This window comes from Saccoglossus kowalevskii, chromosome 17 (genome assembly GCF_978046115.1).
Source record: "Saccoglossus kowalevskii chromosome 17, keSacKowa6.1, whole genome shotgun sequence".
NCBI classification, from domain to species: domain Eukaryota; kingdom Metazoa; phylum Hemichordata; class Enteropneusta; family Harrimaniidae; genus Saccoglossus; species Saccoglossus kowalevskii.
The window spans coordinates 16800133-16818497 of NC_140657.1; the positions used below are offsets into that span (position 1 = coordinate 16800133).

Genomic DNA, 18365 nt, shown 5'->3' on the forward strand with positions numbered 1-18365 from the left:
GGACTACTGTTTTCACCATCTAATGTAATGCTATGTACACCGTTTTTTTTTCTTACTCAGTGTTGAATGGATGCAGTATGAATAATGGTGGCTGTCAACACATTTGCATCAATGGTAGCCATAGTGATTATCATTACATGTTACCCAGCATACTACTTAAACACTGATCAGAAAACATGTACATTGATATGTTACATCAACAGTAAGTATTATTACACATACACACTCTCAATTAGCAGGCAACTTATCTCGGACATCGTAATGTATATTATTGGAAAAATATAATCCCTAACATTGGAATTACAGTACACTATTAATAATAAACAATCAGTGACATACATCAATTGTAGGAAACACAATATCAACGGAGACAAGTTACTGTTTGAATTACTACTCAGCAACTTACAAGACTAGGTATTGCATTATGTGTGTTTATAATACAGAATTCAAATGTCTGACAAAATGAAGGGCAGAAAATTGAGGTCGTTTATAATAAAATATACATGTTTATAATTTAATGTTACGAATTCATACTGACCTATCCAGGAATGACAATGTAATATCATCATGGGTTCTAATTACAATTAATCAGTTTGTTCAAAATTATCTAATCATTGGCCCATGTAAAAACATTTGATATATACATCGGATGTCTCAATCTACCAATCAGCGGCCTGCGATTGAGTTGCAGCTCAATAAGGTCGCGTGTCGCATGCACATTCTCGTAGACACAGTCCAATCAGTGTCTTCACAAATTAACATACATTTATCGCGTGACGTATCGTAGGTACTGTCCAATCAGTGCCTTCACCAACGCTTATACGCGTGTCATTTAAATTGTTTGCTATTTATCCTTGGTTTAGTGAAAATACCCAGGTCGGTGTTCATTCATACAGCATCCATATATCTTGTGTTGTTACATTGTTCGAGCCCTTCTAGCGTTGACTAGTTTTGATAACTTCTGTCTACCTAGGGAATCTCAGTTTTAAGTATACTCGTATATCTATGCCTGATATACGAATACTTCTTGATCAAAGCAGATTATCAGTATTGACAAATTGTTATGAATACGTTTATAAGCAAAGCCCAAGCTTTGAACCTTTCACTTTTTCTTATTTTAAATAAATGGTTTATAAAGACCATTCTCTTGATTGGTGTTGATATCAGTATTTTCAGCACACACTACTATAAACAAGGCTTCATACTAATAATAAGTAAAAACGTTTATGGAAGTTGTCATCATTGCGATTCACTAATTCGCATGTACAATTGAAAAGTTATTAAAAGTTATTAAAGCTAGGAGCTTTAACTCGATATTTTGGTGTACATGTATTTGTATTTCATTTCCAGTACTATTATCTTGTCTACCCCATTCTATCAGTGAACGAACCCCCTGTTCAGCGTGAGTTCTGTGGGTGGCCCTATCAATTGCAATAAGCAGTTCTTACACTGTGACATTTTAGTGTCAGAAGTGGGATTGTCATTGTGATTCGGATTGGGATTTGGTATTGATTCTGATTCACAATCAATTTTGTATTCTATTATCAATAATCCCCTCACTATATTGAGAATAGAATCCAAAATTTATTGTGAATAAAAATCAGAGTGGTGGAAGTTTGAAGCCACAATTTACAAATGGAAATATGGACTGATCCATGGGAACACAGAAAATATAATTCAGAATAAAGCATCAGATGCAGGTTATAATTATATCTTATGGCTGTTCCATTGAATCAATTATGCAAGGATACAACACTGTGGTTGACAGCAACAAAAAGTAGTTCTTCATTTCATCAACTATATCTACAGAAAGGGTGGCCCATTCATTAACATCATCAAACCTTATTTGAGTACAGTAAATCTGATTGCACAATGGCATGATGTAAATGATATCAATAGCTCGTTGATTGGCTTCAACAGAACTCACGTAAATGGTAGACAGTACAGAGCATACATTCAGAAAACGCCTGGCAAACAATGTGCATATCCATACTCATTCCCAAGGATGCAAGGGTTTTCACGCAATCTTAACTGGCCATGTGCAAACTTAAACAAATACACAAACACATATAATGTACAAACACACAAGTTTTATTTATTCATCACATGCACATGCACAATGACAAACTTTGAGATCATATTAAATAGTCATTTATATCTTCATTTGACTGCCTTTCAGTTCCACATAGTAAGACAGTGACAAATATGCATGGTAAAGCAGAGCCGTGACATTCTGATTCTCAATGGTAGGATTCATGTTCATCACTAAATTTACTCAATAGTTTTGCATATTTCAAAGTTCATAATTTTACTTTCTTGTTAGATTATTGCCAGATCTATTAGCTAAAGCACACAAACAAACAAACACGAAGTCTCCCTAAATGGTGGGTCTACGACAAGTTGTCTATAATTGAATACTATGACACCTTAGTATCTGTAAAAATTCAACAACTAATTAAATCCTAGAATACAAGCACAGCTTAGATAGTGAAGGAATTTATCTTACAATGCAGATAATAGTGTTGTAGCTTACTAGACCTTTAAATAGAGCTACACACAGGATACACAGTTGAAATGACGGACATTGCTGTAGACAATGCAGAAAACACACACGAAGTTTTGCCTGTCAATAATGCACTAAGATTCATCACCCAACTATCACACGGCAATTTCTGAGTTGCAGCAAATACGTCGAACCTTAAAATAAATGCATCTATCTAATCCCTAGTCTTACCAAAACAAAGGTAGTTTTGAACCCTTCGAACTATTATGAACTGTGCCAACTGTTCTATGACTTTATTTTGACCATTATCTTCCGCACGCAATCTCAACACTTCAATTTCAAGCTGTCTTATTGACATTGCTGTAGACAATGCAGAAAACACACACGAAGTTTTGCCTGTCAATAATGCACTAAGATTCATCACCCAACTATCACACGGCAATTTCTGAGTTGCAGCAAATACGTCGAACCTTAAAATAAATGCATCTGTCTCATCCCTAGTCTTACCAAAACAAAGGTAGTTTTGGACCCTTCGAACTATTATGAACTGTGCCAACTGTTCTATGACTTTATTTTGACCATTATCTTCCGCACGCAATCTCAACACTTCAATTTCAAGCTGTCTTATTTTCCCTTACTCTTCGCGGTCTCAATATCTCTCTATTGCCTCATTTTTCAATCTTTCAGCCTCACGTTCTCTGTCTCTTTCCGCACGTTCAATTCTCAACCTTTCAGCCTCGCGTTTGATGTTCTCTCATTCCTCTCCTCACGCTATCTATTCTCTCGCTCTGTCCTCATAAATTGAGTAAGCTCTTACCCCTCATACCCCAATTCTATACCCAACTCTTTAAGTTCTTTAACAATATCCATGCTGAAAAGGTGTGAATCAAGTTCCAGCAGTATTAAATAAAGCAATTTAATGTCCACCTAACAGTACAACCTGGTCTGACAACACCGTGTTCTCTAGACCTTAAGTAGTTACGAAACAGTCAATTTAGTCAGGGGATTACTGGCAAGAGAATCCAAATCAGGCTCACAATCCCACTTCTGACACCAAAATGTCACAGTGTAAGGTCTGCTTATTGCAATATATCAAAATATCAAAAGAAAACAGAAACAAAACAAATGGTTTTATTGTGCAGCTCATGTACAAATGGGACCATTATTAATATCCAACAGGATTGTGTTAGTATATTAACAAAATAGATAATGGTCCTTCCGCAGGAACACCTACCAAACATTTGTTAAAAAGTATCTTCAGCAAAATGAATAATTTTTATAGTTCACCTGTTATTATGAATTTAAATTTTAGCGTTTATATCAGATATTTATTTACATTTAAGTTTGTAATTAAACGACTAGATCAATACACTTTTTAGTAAAAACTACAGAATAATTGACTTCTTTATGAATAATAACAAAGGCCAACTTTATATGTCATCAAATTTTTCAATTCAATTGGCTGAAGAACTAAATATTGTCTATGATCACAATGTGAGCACATGCTTTACGAAACATAGCAACTGTGGCCACCCACACATATTCAAAATAAGACCTTTGCTGATTGGATAATGTTGAACTATCTCATTAATATTATTCAGAACTAACCATGATGTCACAATACAAACCCAATTAGATTTGTAAAAAGTACATTTATAAAATGTTCATAAGAGCCACAACTTTATGCCCTTCACTGTACATACATGTTGATCTTTGCTGTGCGATAAAAACGAAAGAAATAACAAACACTTCTAGAGCACAATCTGGCTATGTGAATTATTTTTAACAACTAATATTCTCGGCTGGTCGCTATTTGGCATAAGAAACTTTAAAAAGTGCGTTGATTACCGTTTAAACTATAATTAAACTATTAACAAAGCATCAAACAAAATCCTGTCTGCATTAAATCTGCTTCACGAGCTGAACAATGTTCTGCGGTTACTCCAATGATAAACCATTTTTATTCAGGACAAAAAAAAACACACTTACAAAACACCGAACTCCCAAAACTGTGACACTGTAATGTTGTATGGCAAATAATCCTCGTATATTGTGGCATTCAATTGGATGTTATTTATGTGTAACCAAGCATAGCCTGGGGGGTGTATATTGAAATGCTTTGTATTGGCTAAGAGGATATTTACGTGGTCGGTGTGGTACACAAAAGACTACACTGATGTGAATACCTGCCGAGGTGAACAGAGTCATCAACCATTGTTACAATGGACTTTGTAACAAGTTCACGAGTTTGAGCTAGTGCACCCTTTCGTCACCTTCGTATTATATCGTAACTTACTATAATATCTTCCTAAACTAAACGTGCTGTACTAGTACATCCAAATTATGAATGCGGCGAAAGAGTGTACTAGTAAGCACATATTAGGCCATGCAATTTGTGTTTTATAACACATTACACGTTCATACTATAAAATTAATAGTAAACACACTGCATGCTCAAACTGCAACATAACGTGCATAGATCGTCTGCCGTCTTATTCTCGACGTCTACTAGCGGTGTCCCGATTTCTTCACAAAACGATGTAAAGACGCTTCTAGAAAACCTGATTGCGTCCTTCGTCTTCGGTGTAATATGTTTACCAAGTTTCGGGTTTGAAGGGTTACACATTTTGTATTTATTGTTGACGAGTGTACAACGTTGTTGTCGGAACACGAATTTCTGTTGACACAATATACACAGCAACAATCGTATGAATGCGAACCCGCCATACAGATCCTTTCGAGTATTCACCTCCTATGGAGTCATTGTTGGTTGTCATAACACCGCCATTTTGTTTTTCTCTTTGTAAACAATCTCAGCGAACACTTTGTTTTTATACCTACTGTAGGTGACCGTGAAATTAATGATCCATCACTTCGAAATTGTTTACTCGTCGTTCACAGCGAAGTCGTTTTCCTACTATTTAATCACATTTCCAGCTGTAAGTATTTTTATTAGTACTAACATAAACTGTTCTTGATAATGTAAATCGACCACTTAAACTGAACATGTACAGAATGGGGTGTAACATTGAACATCATGACGTAGATGCAACCTCAGTAGTGATTGACATTACATGTTGAGTGTAATTATGTTCATTTGTTTCGAACTATTGCCTTGGTAACCTAGTTGCAGAAGATTGAATTTGAACTTTTTACATCACAACTGTCAATCTTAAAATTTGCCAACAGCTTAATCTGTATGATGGTTTTTAAAAACATCGATCAAATAACAATATGTATTTATTAATTATATATGTATTAACGGATGATCTATAGCATATTCGCATCTAATATACACAACAAGGGCATTTTGAGATTATGCCTGTAAAATAACTATTATTTATTGTTTATAATGTTTATCAATAAGAGAACAAGTTCACTGCATGAATATATTATATTGCAGTCCTAATTAATTAATCTGAGACCTCTGTTGTAACCATGGGTATCCGATCGAAGCCATCACATCCACACTAAGGTTTAGGTCTGGTCTTTTTAGACACGGGTTTCTTCAAGTCTGTAAATATAATGAGAATCGTTTATTTACTCTTCCTTGTTGTTTCGCGCTGTTTCACCTACAGTGGTATTAATCTACCATGGCGTTTAAACATCTTTCATTGGCATACCAACATATCAGATAATATTCGAACACTGAGATACGTACAACTATTACAATGTACGTGCAATACGTACCTTTCTTAACCTGACGCATCTTTTCCCCCAAAATGTTCTGCTTCAGAATATCGTTCTTCTTCTTAGTAACAGATCCCGGCCTCGCCGCTCCTAATACATTTAAACATTTTTAGTTCACAAACAATTCTAGTTTAGTGTATATATCGTCAACAACAACAATAACAACAAATACTGTATCGTATGAGCACTCAACCTAAGTTGAATTGAGAGTGGAGGTATATATTACATATACGTTGTTGAATAGCTCATCATACTGTAAAACATATCTTTTTCGCGAGAGAACTAATTCGCTAATTTAAGATGTCGACAATGACTTAATTATAAATTCAAAATGGCGGCCAAACAACGTCTTTTTCTTCCCACACACACTTTGTAAACATCACAGAAAATGTAATAATCTGGAACACGTTCTTATTACACTTGACAGTTTTTCTTTGATTTTATGGAGGTGATAACTGCGCATATGTTTTAGCGGGCGACAGACAAGTATTGTAAAAACTGGAAATCAAAAAACAAGAGAAATTCGCTAAATCAACATTTTGCTATTACATCATTTTAACACAATTCGCTAAAATAGTATGTTGCTTTTTCAAAATGTTTTACAGTATAGTGACAAATGCAATCATAGTCAGACTACATTGCCCGCACGAAATCAGGCTATCGTATTAATCATCTTCACTCATTAACCCGCCATTGATAAAAAATTGTGGTAACTCTTTGATTAACTCAGGAAAAAGTAAAATTCACATATTTCAATGCAACACTGTTCACATTCAAATTTCATGTAAACATTATTGTATTCGTTGCATGTGTTTTTTGTTTTTACAAAAGAATAACAGAGAATTATTAAAACAGTTATCTTCGTACTGAGGAATTTGCGTACACTAAAAGTAGCTGTTATTATGGCTAACCTGGATGCGTTCTCGGTCCACAATCACCGCAGTCACTACCAAGTTCACATATATCGAAATCAGAGCCTGGGGCACCATCGTCACACCAACCATCGTCGGCATCACGACAGTCATTTTCGCATATGTCTGGAAAAAAGGGCACACTTTCACTTTTCAAGTTGAGATAGAGTTTGGAGTAGCGCTTTGTATGCCTGAACTCGTTTGAATTGTCGACGTCATGTGAAATCCCAGTGTGAATGCGAAATATAAACTATTGCTACCAAGTCGTGTGATCTATCTCCCAGGCATGCGCATTAGATTAAATTGTTTCACTAAAATGCGTAAATAGAGTGTACATTTTTGTGATCCATGTTATCTAAATAATAATGATGGAATTTGAGTTCACATCTTCTCATATTTGTTTTTATCCTGCGAGTAAATTTTCTGAAATTTTCTTCCACCCACTGCACATCTATATCATATTCGAACATTCTAATATATGTCATTACTGCATTCTAACCTGGAAATCTTTCTCCACAGTCATTGCAATCCGTACCAAGGTCACACAGGTCCCAACTCGATCCTGGGGCGCCATCATCGCATTCCCCATCGTTACTAAAGCTACAATCATTGGTGCATATGCCGGGAATAACTGAAAAACACATTTTCATTCTTACGTTATATATCGAATAATTGTTGTGTAAGCGTTAGTTTTACCTGTCTAGAGCTACATCACAATCACCATAGCACATTATTTCGTAGTCTTTATTTAAATATTCTGTATCGAATATGTCAAATATATTTGATCGGTTCAGTTCCATGATTGACAGTTACGAAACTTGTTAAGGTTGAAGACAGTTTGGTAGTACCAACAACGTTTTATAGGAAGGTGGTATTATACATTGTGTGACACGAAGAAAGGGCTGCATAGGGTCGTTAGAAACCTTTTATAAATATAAATTATTATAAATCAAAAGCTATTGTGACATCATCATCGTCAGTTGAAATTAATATTATTGAGTTAGTTTAACATTATTCATAAAAACGTTCCCCATTTTCAATAAGTTGGCGTGAAAGCATGTACGCGTATTGTGGTCATTGACAATGTTTAGTTCTTTGGCCAATCACTATTAGATATTCGAATTTGAATAAAAGCTTGTGATCCGTAATTTTTCATAAATAAGTTTGAAAGACTGTGATTATAGTGCTGAATATCGATCATGCCAGACAGCTACAATGCGTGTTAGAATCGTACATTCTCCTACCGAGCCTTTAGAGAAGGACAATTAATTAATTATTTAACAATTAGTTCATTACTACGAATTGAGTTTCAAGACAGGGATCGCTGGAAGTTTTGAACCACTTGCACGATGATCGCCGGTGATTTAACACATGTACTGCTCGTTTTTGTGCTACTGTGTATATTACATATATTACATATATATATTTATGTGTTCAAGGATGCATTGGTGACATAATAACTAATTTTGATGGCAATTCAAACCGTAGTCTAGTTTAGTCTAGTCTAATCTAGTCGAGCCACGATACGTGAACAAAATCTGCCTTCGGAAACGTTGGAGCTGTTAGAATTTAAATGACGTTTTGCATGTACATGCACGTTGCTTCATTTCACCCACGTCTTCTAGATAAGATCTAGAACTATCAGACATATTCAAATTATCATACTTCCGAACTATAATTTAGCGATATAATGTGAACCACCAACTTACTAAGACATTGGCGTATATTGTTTTAGACAGCCATGATGTTTAGTTGTCTTGAATGGCCAATCAGGTTACCTGGATATAGATACAGAAAATTATCGCACTGCTTTAATACACTGAACTGGCTTGATATATGGGGCTAAAATAAATAGTGTTTTATTCACCTTCAGGTCTAGCTCCACAGTCTTTACAGTCGGCACCGAAGTCACAAATATCGTATGACGATTTGGGTCCACCATCATCACAAACGCTGTCTCCTGACCACTCATTCGCATCACCACATTGGTTCATGCACTCTTAAGAAAAAAAGAGTATAATCACATTTGAATTACTATTCCTTTATTTTCGGCCCTAAAGTTCCGTGAATATACGGTGAAACAACACAAAATACAAATCAATACAAAGACAAAACAAAAACATCGACAAAAATGCAATTGTACATGCAATTCCTCTGTATTTACTCCAAAACAAATTATTGATGAAAACAAATGTTTCCTACCAAAATTGCCTAAAATTAAAAATACCTTGTCTTATGTATCAATAGATTCAGATTGTTTTTTTTCAAAACAGCTACATTATTACTGAATGAGACATTAAATATTTTTCTTTTCGACAAACGCAATAACCAACCATTTAATAATGCCTCGGACTGTATATTTATCCTTCCATGCATTTGAATAAAACGCCATACACTCAGATTTCGTAGTGTGAAATATATTGAGTTTATTGTGCTGTTTGCCCTTTTGTCGCTGACCCTCGCCAAGTTTCTGAGTCATCCGCATAAAACCCATAGTTTGCTATATTACCCGTAAGGTAACATCCAACATCTAATTACTCAATGAAGTGTGTGTCTACATTTTTAAAGGACAAGAAATAGATTATAATTAGACTTTCAAAGCAGATCTAGTTTGAATAAATGCAATGGGCAAGGTAAGGAAGTCTACTGGAAGTTATGGTGGCTGTGTGGAAGATATGTTATATGTGTGCAAATCTTTAATTTGCCATAAAATAAAGTTATTCTTGAGGTTTATATGTCAACAATTCAATAAAGAGAACAGTCGTACTGTGGCCTGTAGACTACTTACTGCCAGGCGGTCTAGAATCACAATCACTGCAATCACTGCCGTAGGCGCACACGAAATATTGTGAACCTGGCCCGCCATCGTCACATTCCCCATCACCGTCCCACGTTCCGTCGTCATCGGGACCACACGAATAGTTACAGACTGTAAACGAGATGGTATATTTCATATGGAGCAAACAATAAAATAACTGTAACAACCACGTGAATAGTTGTTGTCACATGGTGCCCAACAACAACGTCGATAATAATAGTAAAAACGATCGTTCTAAAATATAGTAATAAATGATACAGAAAACTTACTTGGCGGGTCTTGTTTCTTGTTGAAAGAAAGTGAAAGTGACATTCATTATTAGTTCAAATATAATATGATGATTGATTGTTTTTGTTAAGTGGAAGGTTAATTTCCAATGTATTTTTCAATTAGGGGTTTCATTCCCATAGGAGGCCGCCCACTCAGAATAAGAACATTTTGCACATTTGAGAGGGCATTCCTAGTTGGGAAAATGGAACGTCGAGATCTCGTCGCGAGCGAGAAAGCCTCGAAACTCGAGTTCGTATACCATCGCGCCCAGTGCTCCACTGATATATATATATATTGGTGGTAATTTCGAACAGTAGACAGACACAATGATATGAGAAAATGGAACTAACTATATGCTATAAAGCCTTTTGTTGAGCCTGTGTGCTCTGCTGTCCCCAGTAAACTCATATTTATACGATGTGTTGATTAGTATGCGTGTTTGTCACCTGGCAAAACATGGCACATTTTGATTTGAATTTATTCAAAACCAGTTCACAGTCACAAGAAATTCCTGTTGCCATGTGAGAGTGAGCAAACTTAAATGGGGGAGGTTCGTCACCTGCGCACGCGCGGGAATTGAGTCCCAAGCGACGATAAATATTGTTAACCGCGTTTCGCAGTATAGCGGTTAACCATTGTCTGTTCGAGATGGCAAACAGACGGGTATGGTATGTGGGGTCATGTGACAAGGGGTATTTAAGTGGAGGACAGAAGGTTGAATGTCAATCTAGGCCAGTCTCGCTACAGTACAGTTTTCGGCGGTTTCCTTATTTAGTCACACTTTGTTCATTCCTGTGCTTCTCGTGTGAATCATCATGAATCAGGCAGTGCGGCACTATCAGCCCAGCAGTAAACCTTTAACATCATGTTATGATGTTATGTTTTTTTTCAAGTGCAAGTAGAAAAGACGGTTGATAGAACTAGCAGATCCCGTAGTGTCGGGAATGCACGACAACGTTCACTTCGGTTAGCCGGTTGGGAAGACCTTGGACGAGATGTCAAAACATACAAGACGTACATTTCGGTCTATGTTTTGGGCGGCAAAAAAGCAGGCAAGGAACATTCTGAAGCCGAGGAGAAACAGACTGCAATATTAATTTTATTTACTATGCAGCCTCGTTGGCATCATATCCGGCACCACAGCAAGATTACTTACAAATGGCATCGAGTACTGTTTCGAGAGCGGAGAATTCAAAGAAACCATGAGCATCTTTCACGTGCCGTATTCGGCCATAGGCGTTATGTACCCTCCACGACCAAGTTGTCGAACATTAAGTTAAGTAACTCTTTATTTTAACACTTATGCCGATCTTGATTGTTCGTTTTGTGTGAGGTAGCATCCCTAATTTATGGGGTGTCCATTGTCGCGGCCAAAAAAAAAAATTCAAATTCAACGTTCGTTGTTAAGACGCGTCTCTCGCTTGACAATTATTCGTTCGTGTGGAAAAATCAGGGCTATTTTGGATTCTCCCAAGATTCTAGTTACGGTCGTAGGTATTGTGTATCCAAGGCGTTTTACTTTGGAATTCGGCATTTCCATCGCGCCATGTTTATTCACAAAAATACCAAAGCGAAGGTAAGTTGTTGGTCAGTTGCGTGTGTGCGACTTGGTTATTGGTGAGCTTGCATCAACGTATCTATGAAATCAAAGCTGGTTTATTTAAATCTAGAGCTCTTTCAAACCGTGCATGTTTGAAGGAAACAGTAAAACACTGCAATTCCACAATAGGTATATTTGTGTCTGTTTTCTTCATGTTAGATAAGCGAGTTATGAATTTAATGCGCATGAATGGGACTACGCCATGCTTCCGTACACGACGGCTTTGGTGGTTTATAATGTTAAACAAGAAGGTAAGAGTGTGTGTGGTAAATGTTCTGTATAGCATTGTTGAAAGTTCAACCTGGCGAGCACTCGTTGAAGCCCACTGTTTGATATTATGAAAGATTTGAGCGGATAACCAGGAAGTGGTGAGGATTGCATGTAACAGTAGATACTTAGAAGGTCAACCTGGAAGGAACTCGTTGCAGTTCACCGTATGTTATTATGAAACAGTAAAAGTTTTGAAGGCTTAAACGTGCAATTGTGCACAAATAACTAGATCGTGGCGAAGATTGTGAGAGTCTAAAGTAGAGTACGTGAGTTACAGGATATAGTGTTATGCAATTTGATTTATGCGATAGCATATACGCTGGTATGCCCAAGGTGTGCGCCCCTGGGGCAGAATGTTCTAGCCGATGGGCTTAGTAAACATGTTGTTTACAACGATTGTAGTATTCAGTTTTGATGCCTTCCAGGAACTTGATGCCCTGTGGGATCAACATTTCAGTGGATATGTTTGCTTTTTGACAGCAACAGTAAATTACGGAAGGAGTATCAGTAATGATGCTTTCCAGGAGCTTTGATGCCCTGTGGGATCCACATTTTAGTGGATAGGTTTGCTTTTGACAGCAACAGTAAATTGCGACTGGAGCAACAGTAGTGATGCTGTCCAGGAGCTTGATCCTCTGTGAGTTCTACATTTCAGTGGATGGGGTTGCTTTTGACAGCAACAGTCAACGACAACAAGATCATCAATATTTATGCTTTTCCAGAAGCTTAAAGCTATGTGAGATCTACATTTCAGTGAATGGGGTCGCGTTTGACAGCAACAGTAAATTACGACTGGAGCATCAGTAGTGATGCTGCCCAGAAGCTAGATGCTCTGAGATCTACATTTCAGTGGATAAGGATGCTTTTGACAGCATTAGTACATTATGCGAGGTTCAACCCTAGCTGAAAATGTCCCAATACTGAGACAATTGATGTTCTTTCCCAAAGTTGGGATGGGAAACAAGCACTCAAAAATGGCTTTACAAAATTAATGAACAAGGTATGTGCGAAGTTGAGATGAGACCAAGCTCGTGCGTGACACATTATTCATTCCCATGTGGCAGTCGGCCTCTTTCGGACAGTGATATGCCCGGCTGACAATATATATGCAATTAAAGTGGAACGAATGGTAACATTTATACTTGTATGCCCCCATGGCGTCTTTAATGAAACTTTCAATTTCTATCTGGTGGCGTTACACATTTGTTTTGTTCAAACGTTTTGGCATGAGAAGCCATGATGTAAGAGTTATTAACAGAGTGTTTTTTGTTTCAGGTCTGAGCCTGGACGACGTCCTATTAGGCTGACGAAGTATTACTTTGTGAATCGCGCAGCGAAAATACTACTTTAACAATCAAGAACTTCGCGTATATCAATAATGGTAACACTATTATCGGCAAGGAAGGGTCACTTTTGTATTTTTTTCCTATTTGTTTGAATGTTTCTTAGTCTCCAACTGTCATGTTTACACAATTACCTGGTCGCATGTTACAGCTGGTTACGGTTATCCAACCATCCATCTTTTCACTGATCAGTACAAACAGGGTAATACAGTCGTTATTTCTAGACTCGATTGAGTTGTGTGCCGTTGTGTTACACCAGAGCGAAGAAGACGATTGTCAAACGTCTTGGGCAGTGCATGGTGATGATGCTTTAGATTTGGCATTCATTCTTTGCGGGCAGGAGGTGCAACTGCCGCATCTAATGCACGTTTACGGCCAGGGCCAATCAGATACCGCCAAGATGGCGACGCTGTTGACTCGCTTGCTAGTCATTTGTCAATTTCGCAAACTTTGTAGGTGTACGTACGGGCCCGTTCTTTTTTTAATCTACGTGGCCGAACCTGGCATGAACCTTACCTTATGTAAGTGTGTGTTTTACATTGTCGGATGTGACGAGTCTAGTAACGACATATTGTTAACCGCGTTACGCAGTATAGCGGTTAACTATTGTCTGTTCGAGATGGCGTGTGGACGGGTATGGTATGTGGGGTCATGTGACAAGGGGTATTTAAGTGGAGGACAGAAGGTTGAATGTCAATCTAGGCCAGTCTCGCTACAGTGCAGTTTTCAACTTGTTGTTTTGTAAGTGTGTTGTATAATACAGGGCGACACCCGCCACCTTCCCCTGGGCACGATCGACAGTGCGACGGGTACAGGTTTCCAGGTATTTTTTCCTCAAAGGGTTTTTTATTTCTGGTCTTTCCTGGGCGGTCGGCGTGCCAGTAACGGGGATTACTATTTTGTCGATGTTTTTTGTCAGTTATTTTAAATGTTTCTTTAACCGAGTAATGTTGATGCCATTTTTCGAGCATCAATAGTCGATCTTTTTTGCAGTTTATGTAAGTTATTTTTTCTCTCATTTAGTTTATTTCAAATGAACACTACATGCAATGTAATGGCAGCCGTTTTTAGTCGGCTTTATTAGTATGTTTTGTTAAATAAATGGTTCGCCGGACCGACTGCACATACGTGGCCGAACCTGGCATGAACCTTACCTTATGTAAGTGTGTGTTGTACATTGTCGGATATGACGAGTCTAGTAAAGACCAACACATGCTAAAAACGCAAAGGCTCACGTGTAGGCGCTTGTTGGTAAACAATGACACGCTATGGCCATCTGACGCATGCGCAGGTGCCCGGTATATGATGCATTGATGTTTTTTTGGTATTTTATTTATTCAAAATCACAGAAGGCACTTTTTTCTATACAGCAATTCTCCCATGTGAGTTGCCATATTATTAGTACGCGATTAGTTGTCATGGAAATCCGAAAATTTAGTTTTTCATTTTGGTTGCCTTTTACAAAAAACTGTGATTTTATTTAAACCACGAAAACTTTCTCATACCATATACCGAGTATAATATTTATTCTAGCAATGTATTGATAAACTTGTTTTTGAGAATTGTCAGTTTGTTGAGTCTGTGAAAGAGCACTTTCTAAATTATGTTTTTGAATTATGCTGAGTAGAATGTCCAGTGACCTGTACAAAATCCGTATATACATCGTGTTGCTCAATGTGAACAATGACGTTTTAATAATGTAAGTTTATCTTAAGAAGTTTTTCCGCCGTAAACATGCTCATTAAAATCAGTTACTTTCGTATCCAATGCCTTTGTCTAGGTATGTTACACTGGTCACCGTATTTGTGTTATTTATACAAGTAAAATTCGTGAAGCAACAACAGGTGTATTGTACGTTCCGTTGATCCGTATTGTTTGAACGACTTACAATGACGCTGTGCTACACGCAGAACAAAATCGACAAATAATTATGATATAGGTCATGCGCTGTCAGCAAAAACCTACGTTCACCATAGACAGTATGCTGTCCTTAAGTTTTAACCAATGATTAAAGCGTCACCTGCGCACGCGCGGGAATGGAGTCCCGAGCGACGATAACAACACGCTAAAAACGCACAGGCTCATGGGTAGACGCTTGTTTGTAAACAATGACACGCCATCTGACGCATGCGCAGCTGACGACTCCCCCGCTTTAAGTTAAGCTAGTATATACAACCATGGAGGTAATAAGAACGAAATGTCCATTATATACACACACTTAATGTTTATGTACTTCGCACAAAATCCGAACTTCGGTTGTGATATATATATATACTAATATAATGACACGTTTTACCCCCGGATGTGATGAAAAGGATTAGAGAACCGAGTTCGTAACAGAAAGGATACACCATAACAGAAAAATTAGCCATGAGACACTGATATACTCTTTTCCTTATATTCAACGCACTGGTCTACCTATGTGTCGGCTACTGGCCTTCAGGCTAAATACCATGCTCAGAGTACTGATTATAATGCATATTCCGAAACGCCATCACTCGTAAATACGTGTACGTCACCCGCGTAATAAAGTAATAACAGTTCTTGTAATGGGATTTTCCATTTGCAAGAAGGGCATAGCTCCGGGGCGGAAGTCAGAAAAATACCTGGTATTCATGTTTGAGAATGAAAACGTAAGAAAAACACTTTACGCATGCGTACCACTTTCACTGATAGAGAAACAGAGTTCAGAAACGAAAGAAATCATGACATATTACGATATTTAACTTGGTACTTTCGACGCCTTCGACTCAAATACTACCTCTTAACGTTACACTGGGTCGTATCGTATACTCCTAACAACCCAGAGATCTCTAGTTTTCCCGTACATACAAACAAATCATACAGCTGTTTTTTTCTAGTCAAAGACACAATAATATACATAAATCGCCACGACGTACCTTCTCTAGTGCGAAGACAGCCACCACAACCAAGGCGAACATAAGCAGTTGACGCACCATGTTTCTGATATTTGTTCTCACTCTAAACCGTGAGAATGACTACAAGAACACTACCCGACCAACTATTGTATACCGTATCATGACGTCCACTTTACGTGGTAATTTGTATGTAAAAGGCTAGGTTCAATTTGGTCTACTTTTGTGAATGGTCAAGAAAAGAATGACCGTGCTCTTTATCATTAGAACACTGGGACGGAATAATGGGTCGGCAGCAACGACAACAATGGCGAGCTGCACAGTCATTACCAGTTGTGATATGTAGCAACGATCTGTAAGCATAAAAGGAAAACATCGTGGACGAGACTTGAAAAACGAATTCAACGTTTGAAGTCTTCACATATTATTTCAGTGAATGGGGTCATATTATTTCATTGTATACTACAGCTCGCATATATAATATAAATAAAGGTAACATTGAACATAAACCTTTTTCGTCAGACGTAATTTGTTCTTTTGTTTCGAAATAGCACTATTACTAGCAAAATTTTAAACAATTCTCGAAGACGAATTGCTTTGATTTGTCAAACAGTCCATTTCGTTTGCATTCAAAAGGTCTCTGTACATGTCTTTGGGAGAATAGCTTTATTGAATATTTTGAAGCAAAGACACTGCGTCCTGCTTCGTTTTGACCTTTTGACGTAATTTTTCTGAACTATAAATATCATAACGTCAAAAAACACGGTTACTGGTAACGGTACGTCCTTAGAACAATGCGTCCGGGTGACCCCGCGTGACTCGGCCTCTCGGTGTATCGCAGGTGTCAACAAAGCTGCACTGCGGGCACAGTCACTTGGGGGCTGAAAATCAATAAATACTAAATTTCAACAAAAAAATCATCCGCTATAGAGGGTCTATGGCTATACGTATATAAATAAACAAGTTGTGAAACACGGCACCTAGTAAATCGACACCCTGTCGGTTTCAAATGTCGATTTCTTACCTTAAAATGCGAAACAAAAAGTGCAGAGGGGGTCAGGTGTTATGTTAATAACCATTGTTCATAATCGCTAACTTGGTTTTATTCAAAACTGCACAAATCGCGAGTTTTCTGGTGATATCCGACAATTTCATGATCGAAAATGGCCAGCAGCCAGAATCAAGGGGGATTCGCACAGAGTTCTGGGTAAATCAAGTGCGCATACTCATTTTCAGCCAATCAGGCGTGCCGTAACAGCGAGTATTTCCTTGATTTACCCAGAACTCTATGCGAATCCCCCTTGATTCTGGCTGCTTGCCATTTTCGTTCATGAAATCGTCGGATATCATCAAAAAACGCGGGATTTGTGCAGTTTTGAATAAAACCAAGTTAGCGATTATGAACAATGGTTATTAACGTAACACCTGATCCCCTCTAAAAATTTTGTTTCGCATTTTAAGGTAAGAAATCGACATTTGAAACCGACAGGGTGTCGATTTACTAGGTGCCGTGTTTCACAACTTGTTTATTTATATACGTATAGCGGATGATTTTTATTGAAAATTAGTATTTATTGATTTTCAGCCCCCAAGTGACTGTGACTTCGGGCGCTATTCTCATCCACTTATCAAAGTGGAAGTTTATGTAGTTGTTATCAGGTCGCGGGCATGTTGCTGACTAACTAACTTGGCTAACTCATTAACTCATTAACTAAAAATTGGCATTCCAGCACAGCAGCCAATCAGCGACGGCCTAACGCTTAGATGACAATTTCGGTTTCAAATACCCCGGCTTAGTGTTCTATGTTCTTCGCGTAATTAGGTGTTCGTATGCAAGGGATTTTTCCACACAAAAACGACAAATTCGGCCGAATTTTGTTATCGGTTGGCTTAATATAACCCCAGCGGACCTTATTTTTGTGAAAGATTGGTATTTTTGTCCTGATTTGTAGGAATCTGAAAAACGCGTTTCACAACTTGTCTCTTATTTAGTTTTATGCGTCATTCAAGATGGCGGCCCCCATATAGTAAATATCGTATTTATTTTATTATCACGTGTGCGCCAGCTGACTGTGGTTTGTACT

At 37.7% G+C, this 18365-nt stretch overlaps 1 protein-coding gene across 1 annotated transcript; it reads right to left on the reverse strand.

The window, feature by feature from the left end:
- Window positions 1-5725: 5725 nt before the first annotated feature.
- LOC100367419 (uncharacterized) lies at window positions 5726-16415 on the reverse strand. Its single transcript, XM_002735527.4, has 8 exons — window positions 16306-16415; window positions 10192-10207; window positions 9893-10033; window positions 8972-9103; window positions 7604-7735; window positions 7105-7230; window positions 6194-6283; window positions 5726-6017 (listed from the first exon to the last, which is right to left on the reverse strand). The coding sequence occupies exons 1-8, from the start codon at window positions 16363-16365 to the stop codon at window positions 5974-5976; spliced, it is 741 nt and encodes a 246-aa protein (XP_002735573.2). The 5' UTR covers window positions 16366-16415; the 3' UTR covers window positions 5726-5973.
- Window positions 16416-18365: the final 1950 nt, after the last annotated feature.

Excerpts from the sequence above, each read along its gene's own strand:
- LOC100367419 (XM_002735527.4), bottom strand. The coding sequence starts at position 16,365 with ATGGTGCGTCAACTGCTTATGTTCGCCTTGGTTGTGGTGGCTGTCTTC. Across the intron at positions 6,284-7,104 it reads TGGACCGAGAACGCATCCAG|GAGCGGCGAGGCCGGGATCT; the intron begins GTTAGCCATAAT and ends TAAATGTATTAG. Across the intron at positions 6,018-6,193 it reads GATGCGTCAGGTTAAGAAAG|ACTTGAAGAAACCCGTGTCT; the intron begins GTACGTATTGCA and ends TTATATTTACAG.